Source organism: Triturus cristatus, chromosome 11, assembly GCF_964204655.1.
Source record: "Triturus cristatus chromosome 11, aTriCri1.1, whole genome shotgun sequence".
Lineage (NCBI taxonomy): Eukaryota > Metazoa > Chordata > Amphibia > Caudata > Salamandridae > Triturus > Triturus cristatus.
In genome coordinates, this window is record NC_140594.1 from 567,942,476 (window position 1) to 567,957,367 (window position 14,892).

General features: G+C 47.8%; 1 protein-coding gene across 1 annotated transcript in view; it reads right to left on the reverse strand.

Annotated features, from left to right (window-relative positions):
* Nucleotides 1-14,892, reverse strand: part of ATP1B3 (ATPase Na+/K+ transporting subunit beta 3) — a 279,921-nt gene that overhangs the window by 125,641 nt on the left and 139,388 nt on the right. Inside the window, exon 2 of the mRNA XM_085633644.1 lies at nucleotides 13,341-13,469. Coding sequence (XP_085489770.1) covers nucleotides 13,341-13,469 — 129 coding nt within the window. The remainder of the gene's footprint in view (nucleotides 1-13,340; nucleotides 13,470-14,892) is intronic.

Below are 14,892 nucleotides of genomic sequence, written 5' to 3' on the forward strand. Positions count from 1 at the left end.
TACGAAAGCGCCGCAAGGAGGTTGGTAGCAGATAGGTCCTCCCGGTCTTCACCGCCATCACGGCGGGCAGGCTGGGACCCAGGAGACGCAGCGCCCCCCCCCCCCCGGCAGAGGGCGCCCAGGGCCACACAAGCGCCTATCCCATACACCACCGGGAGCACTGATAGCACATGGAACACTCCGGTGTTCAGGTAGGTCTACCAGCCGTGCACCGTCAGGTTGCAGGAGGGGGGGGGGGGGCTCAGCACGGTCCGATGTGTACCGCCGAGCGGGCACCTCAGCCACCCCGCCCGGCTTTGCAAGGCCCAGGTCCGCTGCCTTCAGACGAGAGCGTCCATTTTACGTGCAGGGGACGCCGCGCGCGCACACAGGAGCTGGCAGGGTCGTACAGTTACCACCGCGGCCCCAGCAGACCCAGAGGCACAACAAACAGCGCGGTCCGATGTATACCGCCGAGCGAGCGTGTCAGCCACCTCGCCCACCTCTCAGAGCCCAGTTTCGCCGCCGCCGCTGGAAGCTTACTTCAGGCGCAAGCGTCTATTTTACACGCAGAGGACGCTTTGTACGCACACAGAAGCCGGCAGGATCGCCCAGTCACCACCGCGGCCCCAGCAGGTCCAGAGGCATTATGAACAGCCCAACTGGTGCGGGAGAGCTTCGGATGTTGGATTCGCCCGAGCAGGTATGTGTTGATGGACGAAGGCAGGAGAAATTGGCAGGCATGGGGGAGTAACGGCTCAGGCTTCACAGATCCCTGTCCGCCATGTTGGCTGGCAAGCCACGCCCCCTTCAAGGAGCAGATCAGTTTTGTTGCCAAATGAAACTCAAAGTTTGATATACATATACGCATATATACATACATATACACATACACATCAGATCCAGTGGAGTGGGTTCTTGGATATCAATCATGTGCAGAAGCTCGATGATGAGGTTTAAGACCATGTCAAATACTGTCCAGGAGAATGAGGGCTGCTGTATCTCCTCTGTCAAGGATCATGTGGACATAGTCACTGGCAAGGAGTGCTGTTTCTATACTGTGGTTCGGCCTGAATCCAGACTGTGTGGCGTCGTGGAGCTAGTGGTTGCTGAGGTGGTCAGTGACATCGGAAGAAAACCGTGGAAGGGCATCAGACAGCACCGTGGTCCGAATGAAGGGAGGCTGACGGAGCGAGGCCCGAAGGTCCGTGCACCAGCAAAGAGTCAGAGTTTATCGGCACCACAAAGGGCTGTACACTGGCGTCGATGGAGAAAGGCATAACTGCAGAAGAGGGCGAATCCACCGGCGTGGACACAGTCAAGGCACCAGTCACCTCCTTAGGGCCCGAAGGCACTCCAGTGAAAGGTGAAAACCGAAAGATGGCGAGGAGAGCACAATAATCTCTCATTTGGTAAGAGTTGCCTATGAAAGGCAGGGAGGTGTGGGAGAGACTCTTGCACGGGGCCCTCAGTCCGAGGACATAAGGAGCCAAGGGAAACCACATCGGGAGGCGATGAAGTCGGGGGATGCCGTGACTCTACTTGCGACGAGACTTACCAATGGACATCGACAGAGTGACGTCCATGGGAACGGTTCCTGGAACGGTTTCATGAAGGGACCGTAGAGAGGTAAGGAGACAGATGAATGAGACTTGAAGGGTTGCGACAACTGCGCAGACAGGAGCTTCATCTGTCGCTCCTGCAGCGCATTCTGCTTCAATGGCGTTGCATTCCTCCAAGTCGTGGTGTTTGCCCAAGCACCACATACAGACAGAATGAGAATCTCTCTGAACTTCCTTGCTTGATCCTCCCTAACTCTCCTTCAGCCCAATCCGTGTCCAGCCTCCCCCCCCTCCCTGGAACCTATTCCACCCATCCCACTCTACTACTCTTCATCCTCATCCCATCTGCCCCACTTAAGCCCTATCACCCGCCTTACAACCATGGTTCCTCTCTCCTCGCTAATTGGTAATCCACAAGACCACATTGACTCACTCACTACCTCCGACTATCTCATGGCCACTCCGTCCCCTTCAGCTATCCCTCAAAACCCAACTTCACTCCAGGAGCGCCCCACACAACCCTTACCCAACAATCAACTCTCAGACTGGGCCGCGCATCTGGATGAGATCTCTAGCCACCTGCACCTGCGCCTTCTCACAAAGGAACTCCAGGAATTGAAAGCAATCACTATCGAAAAGCTCCCTCTACTCAGAACCCTTAGCACTATAGAGAATCGACTCCTCATCCTGTCTGGCGCAGCTACCACGCCGGCAACACACACCTTTCACCATACTTTGAAAACGTTACCCTTCCCGAATGCCTTCTCCTGCCCCAGAAGACTGAAGGTTGATTTCTTGACCAGTGAGAGCCGTGATTTACTCCTCCCATATTCCCGATCACTAGACCCAAACAAGACCCGAAGGGGGCCAATCCAAACCATTTATGCAAACCCTTACAGAGAATCCTACCACAACCTGAGAGGCATAAATATGGACAACCTCCAGCGCATAAATATCCTTCCGGCTTCCACCCATCACTCGACTGACCAATTGAAATGTGTATTTCTCAACTCCAGATCAGCGAGTAAACATGCTTCCGGCATCTATGATCTCATCCTAACTAACGAGCTGGACATTATTATCTTCAGAGAAACCTGGCTAAACTGCTCTTCCACCCCTATCCTTGACCTTCTAGTTCCGCATAGCCATGACAATTCATATGGACAGATATTTGAAACAAGGTGAAGGAACAGCCTGTATACATCGAAATACAATCTTGCTTTCACAATCAGATTCCATCACTCCAACCTCCAGCGAATATCTATGCATCAACATTTCCAGCAAAAACCGCCCTGTCTGCAAACTACACACACTCTACCACCCCCATGGTGACAATCTTTCATTCAATGAGCATTTAAAAAAAATCATCTCATCCAATGACGACCCTCAAGTGTCCCAAATCTTAGAGGGAGACTTCACCCTCCATTGGTCTAACCCAAACGATCATGCAGTGAACTGTTTTCAATCCTTCCTATTGGTTCATGAGCTGACAATTCTGTGATAGTCCAACTCACAATAAGGGAGAAACTCTGGACCTCATCATATCCAAAGGTAACACCATAACACTGGACTCAATTATCTCTTGCGACTGGTTCAACCACTATTGCATCTTCTTTATTAACAGGGAGGTGTCCGCGAAGGGCAATCAACCCGAGAAAACTAAGCAATGGAAGAGGAACCTCAGAAATGTCAACACTGAAGAGCTAGCAGCCTGCTGTACAAAGGGCCTGAACTCCCCATTCAGAAATGAAAGATGTTCATGTCCTCACAGATTTCTATAATGCCTCTATCTCCGGTATCATGGACACTATAGCCCCTTTACAACAAATAAATGCCTCCTTCAAAATCTGCAAACCGTGGTTCAGCGACACCCTAAACTCAGAACGCTGTAATCTAAGGTCAGCGGAAAGATCCTGGAGATCTATACCATCTACCGAACACCCAAACCACCTTAGAGCTGTTAAAAGCTCTTACCACAAAAAACTTCTCCAGATCCCAACGTAAATCGAGACAAAAAACACCAAGAAACGTTTTTGAAATTGTTACTCAATCACTCAAAGCGCCCATCTGCCCCGACCATGGCAAAGGCACTCCTACTTGCGACAAATTGGATGCCTTCTTTGTCAAAACATCAAGCATCAATATCAACCTAGAATAAAAAGGGCTCTTCTTCCAAATTCTGGATGCACTGCTCCACCTGACCACCAGGAGCTGGTCGCCCCCCCCCCCCTGGCACTAGACCCAAGAACAATGCCTCTCGGCACACCTTAACAGCCCTGAAAGTGAAATCTACAACATTCTTCTTGTGATCAAACCATCCGACCACTTAAACAACCCTCTACCACCTCCCATATTCAAAGAAATAAAAGCTGCCATCCTCCCCATTTGGGCAAAGATTGTTAATGCTTCACTATTACAAGGCACTATACCAGATGCCAAAAAGCAGTGCAAGTATCCCCCATTCTAAAAAAGAACAAAAACCGCAGAAAGTTGTGCTCTGAATACCTTCCGTCCTATTTCCAACATCCCCACGGTGGCAAAACTTTTAGAAAAGTGTCTGCAATCTCAACTCTGTTCTCACATTGAGAAATTCCAAATGTTGGATCAACATCAATCAGGCTTTCGTAGAGGTCACAGCACAGAATCTGCACTCACATCCTGGATGACATTTTAAAGTTGCTAGACCTAAACAAATCCTGCCTCCTGATTCTCCTTGACCTATCTTCTGCCTTCAACATTGTTAACCACAGCAAACTACTATCTACGCTAGAACACAGGATGGACCATCAGGTTCGATTTTGCAACGGTTCCCTTCCTTCCTCCAAAACAGATCTCAAAGAGCCAAATTGAATTAATCCCTATCTCAGCCATCTACAGTCTCTATGAAGGTTCCACAAGGGTCCGCCCTTTCACCCATACTCTTCAATTTGTTCTTGGAACCATTAGCTAATCCTTTGAACTCCACAAGCATTTTTCATATGTATGCGGATGACACTCAACTTTGAGTCTCCTACCCCGAAGACTTCATATCCCTCAATTCCATCCTGATGCAGGGGCGGCTCAGCGTCGCCCCACTTCTTTATCGCAGTGCGAGAAGCAGAAACATAAAATGGTAATTTAAATACCATTTTATGTTACGGCTTCTCGCACTGCAAGAAAGCAGAAGGCAGGGTTTGGTTGGAGGCGGGCGGTCCTGCTAGAGGGCAGGGGAGGAGTGGCTTGCCCACTGTTGTGGGCGCTGACTGTTTGGTCGGCCCCTGGGTCGACCAAACCAGTCATACACACTCTGCATTGTCTCTATGTAAGCTGCATGCAGCCTACATAGAGAAAATGGCTTCCCCATAGACTCCTGTGGGGTCGGCGTCCCAGCCAATCACAACGCTGCCATTGTAGCGTTGTGATTGTGCTTAGGGGAGGGAGGCTGACTGCGGCTGCTTCATGTTGTACAGAGGACGACACAGACAGAGGACGCGGGTTGGGCCGGCAAAGTGAGTTACCTTCACTTTTTAAATTGTTTTAAAAAGTAAACCTCCCCCCCCCCCTCCCATGTGCCCCCCACCCCCGCAAGTCATACCAGCCGCGACTGTCCTGATGAACACTCAAAACTGGCTCACTGAAAACTCTCTCATGCTCAACACCTCCAAAACAGATTTCTCCTCATCGCTCCCCCTAACCACGCCCCCAAGATTGAGCTCTGGATGCATCATCTCTCAGCCTTCAACTGCTCCCCACACGTTATCGGGTCTTCTAAATCTCTAGGAATCACTCTAGACAGGCACCTGAACATGCAGAATCATATCAGCAATGCAACTAAGGGGGCAGCCAGATTGATTACTGGTACAAAAAGAAGGGATCACATATCCCTATCCTTAAAATCCCTAAATTTGCTACCTTACGAAGCTAGAATACAACTACAGATCACTTGCATCACTCACAGAGCCCTGCAATTCAAGACCCCCCCCCCCTCCCATGTGCCCCCCACCCCGATCCCCCCCCCATGTGGCCATCCATCTCGAAGTGCAAACTCACTGCTCCTGAAACCACAGTTCTTCCACAAAAAGAGAATGAGTAACAAATCTTTGGGGCCTGGCATGGCCCCAAAGATTTGGAACTCCATTCCACCGGAAGTTCGTCAAATCGCATCCACCGTTTCTTTAAAAAAAACCCTAATGCTGAAGTTTCTGCCCAAAAGACATTCGCTCTGCCGCTTCAATACTGCCCTCCTCTCTGATGCTCAGACTTTCTTACACAGTTGTAATCCTGGCAATAACAGTGTTAGCAGGCCATTGCACATCTTTGTATGGTATTTATGGAATGTTCTTCTCATTACCCGATCGTTGTCTTTTACATGTGTGTAATCCGGTGATTAATTGTGTTGGCAGGCTGTGATCATACTGGTACGGTTTATATTGCCTGCTCTTCTCCCATTATTGGATCCATCCGAACTAGACTGTTAAGCGCTCTGAATTGCGCAGACATCATGCTTACGCCTTGAACATATTTTTATCGATTGCTCTTGTCCCACTGTTGTATCCTACCTAACTGTAAAGGGCTCTGATACCCACCTGGGTAATGTTTGTGCTATACAAATCTTTATAAATAAATAAAAGAGAAATCTGTTGAGCACAAGACCGACAAGGTTTAAAGCTAGAAGGCATAGAAAAAAGGCACACTATTCCAGATGAAAAACGCAGTAGTAAACCAAAATAGCAGCCAGATTAACAGCTTCTCCGGATCAGCGTTGTAGCGCGGAAAAGTAGAAACTGATGTCAGTGTGTTGGGGAAGGGCTTATATAGATTTCGTCAACATCACATCCGGCGGACGATCTCACTATGGAGTCGCACAACGCCCTCAGCAGACGCGCAGAGGTTCTGCTTGAAAATTTTCCAGCTCCAATCTGGTGCCTAGGGAGAATACTAAGGTAAGTAATCCGCAGCTTGATGTCTCTATTAGCGTGATTAGTTTCTCTAATACCTTTTTCAGGTATGGTAGCAGAGAGATAGTTTGAAAACGTGGCTGGGTCAGAGGAAGGTTTCTTGAGAGGGGTGGGGGGGGGGGGGACATGATGGTGGCATGTTTCTAGGTGTCTGAAAACACGGCTGAGTTGATGGAGGCATTAAGGATATGTGGTAGTGCTTCGCTGATCAGTAGGAGTCCTTTTGTGAAGGCATGGAGAAGCCAAAGGTCAAATGGAGCCCCCCAAGTGGATGGTCTTCATGGTAGCAGCTTCTTTTAATGTAGTGGCGGCAGGCCACAAGGGCAGCTCTCGTTCATTTGCTGTGATAGGAAGTGGAGTTGTGACAGTGACTAATCGGTTGAGGGTCGAAGTTGCTGTATATGGAGGTGACTGTCACAGAAGAATTTCAAGAGCTTGTTGTAAACGTCTTGATGTTGCTGGAAGTAGCAGGTGGCGCAGTAAAATATTTGATAATGGCAAAGATTTCCTTGCTGTTACTGCAGGCGTCGATGCAATCGACAAGAGCTGTGCGCTTGGTGTGCCTTTATCTGCTGGCGGGAATGTCTTAGGGCTGATTTGAAGATGCCTTTATCTACGTTGTCATGATCATTTGATAAAAACGTAACCATTTTTGAACGACTCGAATAAGGTTGTCCAACATCTAGTAGGCTATTGTTAAAACCACTCCTAAAAAAATGAAGCTACTTTTGTTCAAAGACTAGGCTATCTAAATATGTAATGCCCACCTAAACTGAACTCAAACCAGTCTGCTGATTTCCGAATTAGGATCCCAGTAGGCAGATTTGCCTCACTTTAAACTACAGCATTTAGGCCTTACAGACCACTGCCCCTTCCACTTTGCAGACTACTGGAGAAGACACTTCCCCGTGTATTGTGCATTTGTCATGCTTATAACTAACCCCTTTTGTGCGGGTGTTGGCCAATGGCAGACACCCGCACTACTTCCTCAGGGGGTCTTTCAGCCACTGGCCAACACTGGGGAGGTAAATAAAGGCTCCTCTTGTGCAGAGCACCACATGAATGCCATTATTTTCGAACCTTGGAATGCTGGGGGGGAAGAGCTTCCCAAGCAGCCCGAGGCTTTTGTTTTTACTTTAGTGATAAAACTATCAGCGAGAATGGTGTGCTGATGTCATCATAGTAAAGTGAAAGTATAAAGGGCTCATTTTACTTTCACTGCATCAGTGCTCAGGAGGCATATCTCTGATTAGGGTGGGAGAGGTATTGTTGGGAAGGAGAGAATCTCCCTTTTCAAATGATATCTTTCACTATTGAGATCGCCATAGGAGAGCGATCTCCAATCAGGGATCCACCCACTAGACAACAGAGATTTTGGGCTAGCGGCCCTTAGGGGGAAGTACTTCTGCTCTCCCCACCCACATATGAGAACAGTCTTTGTGCCCCTCTGGGGCGTTGGGGGGGGGGGGTGGCAGAAAGCCCGCTAGACTAGACACTAGGAAACGTTTAAAACAAATAAAGTATAGGGGTAGGTGATGCTCACCATTGGGATGACCATGGCCCCACCCCAACAAAAAGCTAGCCAGCCTTTCTGCCACCTTGGGGTGGACTGGGGCAATTACCTTAATTTGCACCACCCGGGGGGCAGCAAGTCCACTTGACACCAGGGTTTACATTTATACAGTATTGTAGTCGGGCGGGGCAGCCTCCCTGGGCATGGGCGCTGCTCTTCCCCACTTCGTGGGCCAATACAATTTCTGCCCCCCCCCCAGAGGATGGGTTTTCACCCTCATTCTACCACCCAGGGCAGAAAGCCCACTAAGCACCAGGCATTTCAAAAAGGGGTCGAAACAAAAGGAGGAAGGGCATACCCTGGCATCGAGCCATACCCGCTTCCCAGAAGGAGATGTGTCTTTCTGCCTCCCTGGAGGCAGGCGCTAGGTTTGTCCCAAATATGCCATCAGGGAAGAAAGTCCATCTGATATCATCGATTTTGCCTTTGTGGCACAATAATGTGGTATGGGTGTTACACATTGGCCACACCCCAAAAACTAACAAACCAGTCTCTCACCCCAACCCCTTACCCCCGAGGGCAGACAGGAAGTTGGCCCTAAGTTTACCCTGGGGGCCAGAAATACCACTGTATGGCAGGATTATATTTTTTTAAATAATAAAATGGGCTGGGTCTTGCCCATCCTAACATCTGCCCCACCCTCATCTTCAACAGTCTTTCTGCTCCCCTGCAGACTAAGAAATTCCAACCCCATGGCAAACAAGAGGATATCCAATTACTTTGAGTAAGGGTCAGGAGAGTGTGGATAGCTCCCAATATCGTTTCACTTGCAATGGTGAATGGCTGCACTTGTTGGGCTTGGTTTGGCTGCCATTTTAGAAAACCTATCAGACCCAGACAGTTCTGAAAACTAGACATACAGTGGAGTCCAGAGTGGTGTGTTTCACGTGGATCCCACAACATCTTACCCATAACGCCATGCAAACCGCAAACTTTGACTAAAAACACACACATTCCTAACATGTCTGAGGAAAACGTCTGGAATCGGAGGGGAGCCACACATTTTCTTCCACCCAGCATTCCCCAAAGTCATCCTATAACAATGGGGCCTCACTTAGGTGGCTGGGCCAAGAGACCTTGACATAAAAGGTCCTAAAGTGCTACATGGAGAGATAAACAATAGGGTAGCTGCAGTATTTGGGGCTGTGCTCGGCCACCACCCTAGCAAACCTATGAGCCACAGACAACTAGACAACCAGAGGATTCCAGAGTGGTGTGTCTTGCGTGTATCCCATGAGATTTTCCTTCCCACAATGTCCTGCAAACCTCAAACTATGCCTGAAATCATACATGGGGAAGGGAGAAGTGTGGAACATGCAAAATCTTAAGTGGAAGGTGATGGTACGGTTAAGAGCTGCGGTCTGGAAAGAGGAACCACAGCTGGGGCCCAGGTATCCGTATCATGCAAGCAAAATGAAGCTGGAAACTAATCTCTCCAAGTTTAATTGATAAGCAATGCCTTTGGGGACAACAATGTACTAAACTAACATTCTCTTTCACAAGATCAGGTTTCAAGCACTTACCTGTATCTCTGCTATAGAAGCTTGTAAAGAATTTCCAATAGAAAACAAACTTTGGCAAAGCCAATAAGTCTCACCTATCTGGCTTTGTCAATGTGTTTTAACCAAGCTGTACACCAGCGTGGCTGCTGTTCCGCATGGCTAAAGGTTGGTGGCGTTGGTGGGGTGGGTTAGATTAGAGTAGCATGGTGTGGGGTAGAGTGGAGTGGGGTAAAGTGAAGTAGATTGTTGTGGGTAGAGTGGGGTAGATTTTAGTGGGGTGGAGAATGTAATGGAGTTGAGTGGGATAGAGGGGGGTAGATTGGGGTGGACTGTAATTGAGTGAAGTAGATTGGGGTAGAGGGAGGCAGATCGTGGTGGGGTGAAGTGGGGTAGATTGGAGTTAAGTGGGGTAGATTGGAGTTGAGTAAATTGGAATGGAGCAGGGTGGGGTACATTGGAGTAGGGTAGATTGTGGTAGACTGGAGTTGAATGGGATAGATTTGAGTGGGGTGTGGTAGAATGGAGTAGGCTAGATTGAGTGGGGAAAATTGGGTGGACTACAGTAGGGTAATTGTAATGGGGTATATTAGGGTGGGGCCGAGTGGGGTAGAGTGAAGTGGGGTGTGGTAGACTGGAGTGGGGTAAATTGGATCGGACTGTGGTAGACAGAGGTGTGACAGATTGCGGTAGAGTCGAGTGCGGCAGATTGGGGTAGAGTCGAGAGCGGCAGATTGGGGTAGAGTCGAGAGCGGCAGATTGGGGTAGAGTCGAGAGCGGCAGATTGGGGTAGAGTCGAGAGCGGCAGATTGGGGTAGAGTCGAGAGCGGCAGATTGGGGTAGAGTCGAGAGCGGCAGATTGGGGTAGAGTCGAGAGCGGCAGATTGGGGTAGAGTCGAGAGCGGCAGATTGGGGTAGAGTCGAGAGCGGCAGATTGGGGTAGAGTCGAGAGCGGCAGATTGGGGTAGAGTCGAGAGCGGCAGATTGGGGTAGAGTCGAGAGCGGCAGATTGGGGTAGAGTCGAGAGCGGCAGATTGGGGTAGAGTCGAGAGCGGCAGATTGGGGTAGAGTCGAGAGCGGCAGATTGGGGTAGAGTCGAGAGCGGCAGATTGGGGTAGAGTCGAGAGCGGCAGATTGGGGTAGAGTCGAGAGCGGCAGATTGGGGTACAGTGGAGAGCGGCAGATTGGGGTACAGTGGAGAGTGGCAGATTGGGGTACAGTGGAGAGTGGCAGATTGGGGTACAGTGGAGAGTGGCAGAGTCGAGAGCGGCAGATTGGGGTAGAGTCGAGAGCGGCAGATTGGGGTAGAGTCGAGAGTGGCAGATTGGGGTACAGTGGAGAGTGGCAGATTGGGGTACAGTGGAGAGTGGCAGAGTGGAGAGTGGCAGATTGGGGTACAGTGGAGAGTGGCAGATTGGGGTACAGTGGAGAGTGGCAGATTGGGGTGAAGTTGGGTAGATTGTGGAAAATTGGAGTTAGAAAAATTGTGGTAGACTGGAGTGGGTAGACTGGGTTGATTAGAGTAGGGTAGATTGGAGTAGGGTAGACTGTAGGTGGGGTAAGTGGTGTCTACAGCTGCCTACAACTCAAACAAAACTGAAGTACTCATCATGGGCCCCCATCCCGATGCCTGGAACGACACCTGGTGGCACCCCTCCGCCCTCGGGAAACTGCCCTCTCCCACGGACCACGCATGCAGAATCATCCTGGACTTCGAACTCAAAATGGACCACCAAATCAACGATGTCTCATCCTCCTGTTTCCACAATCTCCGACTCCTATGAAAGACCTTAGTTTGGATCACCCTCGAACACAGGAAAACCGTCACCCATGCCCACATCAGCAGCAGACTCGACTATGGCAACATTCTACACCAGAATCAACAAGAACCTCACCCGCAAACTCCAGAACATTCAGAACGCCTCCACCAGACTAGTCTTCTACCTACCATGCCACTCCCAACACCTGCGGACTCTACATTGGCTCCCCATTGAGAAGAGAATCACCTTCAAGCTTCTCATCCATGCCTACAAGGCCCTCCACAACACTGGACCAGCTTACTTGAACCACCGCCTCTCGTTCCACGCACCCCAAAGATCCCTCCACTCAGCCCAGCTCTCCCTCGCTACAGTGCAGTGCAGCGCATCAAGAAGACCAGAACAGAAGGCTGCTCCCTCACCTTCCTCGCGGCCAAGGCATGGAACACCCTCCCGCTCCACCTCAGACAGACGCCAACACACTCAAAGTTCACAAAGGACCTCAAGACCTGGCTCTTCGACAGACCACCATTAACTTCCAAGATCCGCATCACCCCCTCCCCCTACTCCCACCCGCCAGGGCCTGGACACCCTTTCGGGTGAGTAGCTGCGCTTAACAAACCCATGATAGATTGAGTCATTGTGTGGAGTGAAGTGTCGTAGAATGGAGTGGCATACCGTAGGGTGGAAGGGCATAGAGTGGAGTGAAGTGGTGTAGAGTATAGCCTTGTGAAGTAGTGTAAGTGGAATGGCGTAGGGTGATGTATGCATGGTGTGCTAGCGCAGTGCCATTACAGACAACAAATTTCCAACAGAAATGGCCATTACTTTTGCACTGACAGACAGTAAAACTGCGCACAAATGTTAATGTGTGGAAATGTCATCACCTAGTGTACGGATGTGTTTAGTTTGTATTAGTTACAATATGTTTTCCACGACACTTCAGAGTTGCAAAACAACACCCCCCCCCCAAAAAAAGTGTTTCATTCCTACTTTCCTAATGTTGATGTTTTCTGAAATATCAGTACAGTTCATTCTGATTGTGTGTTAGAAAAAACAGACTTTCGTCTCAAGTGGGTACTAATCAGGATGGATTGTCACAAATTCTCTCACATTGAAAGCAGCGGAAAAAAAGTAAACACCTAGCTCCCTGGGAAAACAGCGCCCGATATTTGACATCAGTCTCTGAATGCACAGCAAATGTGACAAAAAAAGAACAGGATTGAAAGGCCCATTTACATAACATTAGTACTCTGAGGGATACAATAAACAAGAGATGCTCACGGGAGGGACGAACTGAAGCTGGAAAGCCTAAAACAAACAAAGCCAGCAAATAGAAAGCAACCAAATGCAAGTTACAAACCACAAAGCCAATAGTAAGCAATGGGCGAAATGCATTCCAAGGGAAGCTTTCAGAATGCCCACAATAAGTCGTAAGCAACCCAGACAGCAGTGCCGTCTGGTAGGCTTCGACCTATCCGACCTGAATTTTATTTTTTTTTTATTTATTTTTTTAAAGGTTGGGGAAACAGTTTCTCAGAGTTTCTTGGTAACAATGGCTCTAAAGCTCTCCATTCATTATAGCAGACCAGTACACCATAAGTCAGAAAATAAAATGGCCGTTGGGACAATAAATAACCAGCTAAACAGTAGATAAATAACCAAAAGTACGCTAAAAAGTAACAGCAGCAAAGACCAATCAAAATAAAGCAAAAGAATAAGGTGTTAAAAAAGAAAAAAAAACGTTCAGACTCAAAACAAAACTTTAAGGTAGTTGCTGTCCAATGTACTGAAGTAACTGCAAATCATCGGTCTTAGTTACCGAACCCAAAGTGAGTCGGTAGAAAGCAGAAATGTAGACTGAGTGTTTAATATCAAAAGAAAAGTGTAGAGAATGAATATAGGACCAGCAATGATGGGGGTACCAAAACGTCCAGTGGCTTTAAACACATAATGTACTGTAGTTCTTGTATGTATTGTCCAGTTATTTAGGAAAACGGCAACATACTTTGAATAATGAAGTTCATATTTACCTGGAGAAGAAACTCTGTCACGATACTTTGGGGCATAATCGTCCAGTGTTTGAAGCATGACCCACATGGTGAAAGTAAAAAGTCCGGCCAAGAAGCCATAAAACACCAAGTAAAACAGCAATATTAAAGCTGGAAAAAAAGGAAATTAGAATAGTAAAACGAAGCTCTCGCCAAAGATTCCTCTTTAACACAAACATTTCTTTTTATACAAGAACAATGTTCTAAGGTTTTGCCTCAAACATTCTTGCTAACAGAACAAGATGATATTAAACCCATCTTACCATTTATACACGTACAATTCTGCCACAAATCTAAGCACTGGACCAATACCTTCGTTTAAAACTCACTATGCCACGTATGCACTAGATTGGAGATAAATAGTTCTGGTTCCCCCAAATCCCTTCTGTTTCTTGCTCTCAGTTTTAACTAGTCTCGGCATTCAGCTGCGATTCTAGCCTACATCTGAATTACTTCTAAATTTATTTTATGGTTCACTTTATACAGTTCTTCACACCACCGGCAAACATGTTAATTTACAGCAATGCGATTATTAGCGTCATAATTCAAGTCAGGCAGTGAAACTTACATGAGCCTTGCCACTCAGAGGATTAGATGAACAGGCAAGAAAACCTTTCTGAAAACAGGATATTCAATCTCAGTAGAAGAGTGAATGAGGTGCACATGAGCTGGCAGAAAGCACCAGACATGATGAACCCTTCTGATCAATGTTGAATCATGGCACTTCTGATCTACCTTTGCCTTTTCAGCCAAGTAAGACCTGCTTCGCAAGACCTGCTTCGCAAGACCTGCTTCGCAAGAACCCCCCTCTCTCTGGAGCATCATTCATTTCACAAAGGTGGGCAGTTGATCATTGCGCACAAGCAAATACAGTAGACCTTCCACAACGTACTAATCCTTTTCTTCGGGATAGGGAAAAGACAGTTTTATCAAATCAACATACAAACGGTGAAGGAACAGTGCTTGGGTTTATACCTTAAGAGATTCTATCCTGTGTATTAAAATGTGAAAGTACATGAATTACATCGGAGTGCTTGGGACGTTACATGCCGGTACTTTGAGACACACACTGGATACATAGGTCCTGCAGTTACCCTGATGTAGAGGAAGGATACTTAATTTACTAGGCCCTATGCCCAGAAGTGGTGGGAATACAGTAAAGTTTGATATGAAGTGAAATGGCCTTTAAGAATAGGTAATTTGTGAGGATCCCATCATCTCAGTTTATGGTTTTAAGTGGGTGGTTTGGTGCCCCGAAGAAGGCGTCTGGCGAGTTTCACCGAAACGCACATCGCCACAAAAACTGGAACTACAACATACAGATATACAGTATTGATATAACTGGCTACATTTTCTGTGCCCTGTAGTAAAATGAGGGAAATTACCTGCATGCATCTATTTAACTATGAAAAAAAATGATCGGGTTTAAAAAGTTTATATCAATGTAATATTTTGAATGAGCAATGATCCTATTGAGGGTGGTAACCAGTATGCAGTAGGGTTTTTAGATGTAAAGTATGTGTGACAAGTGAGT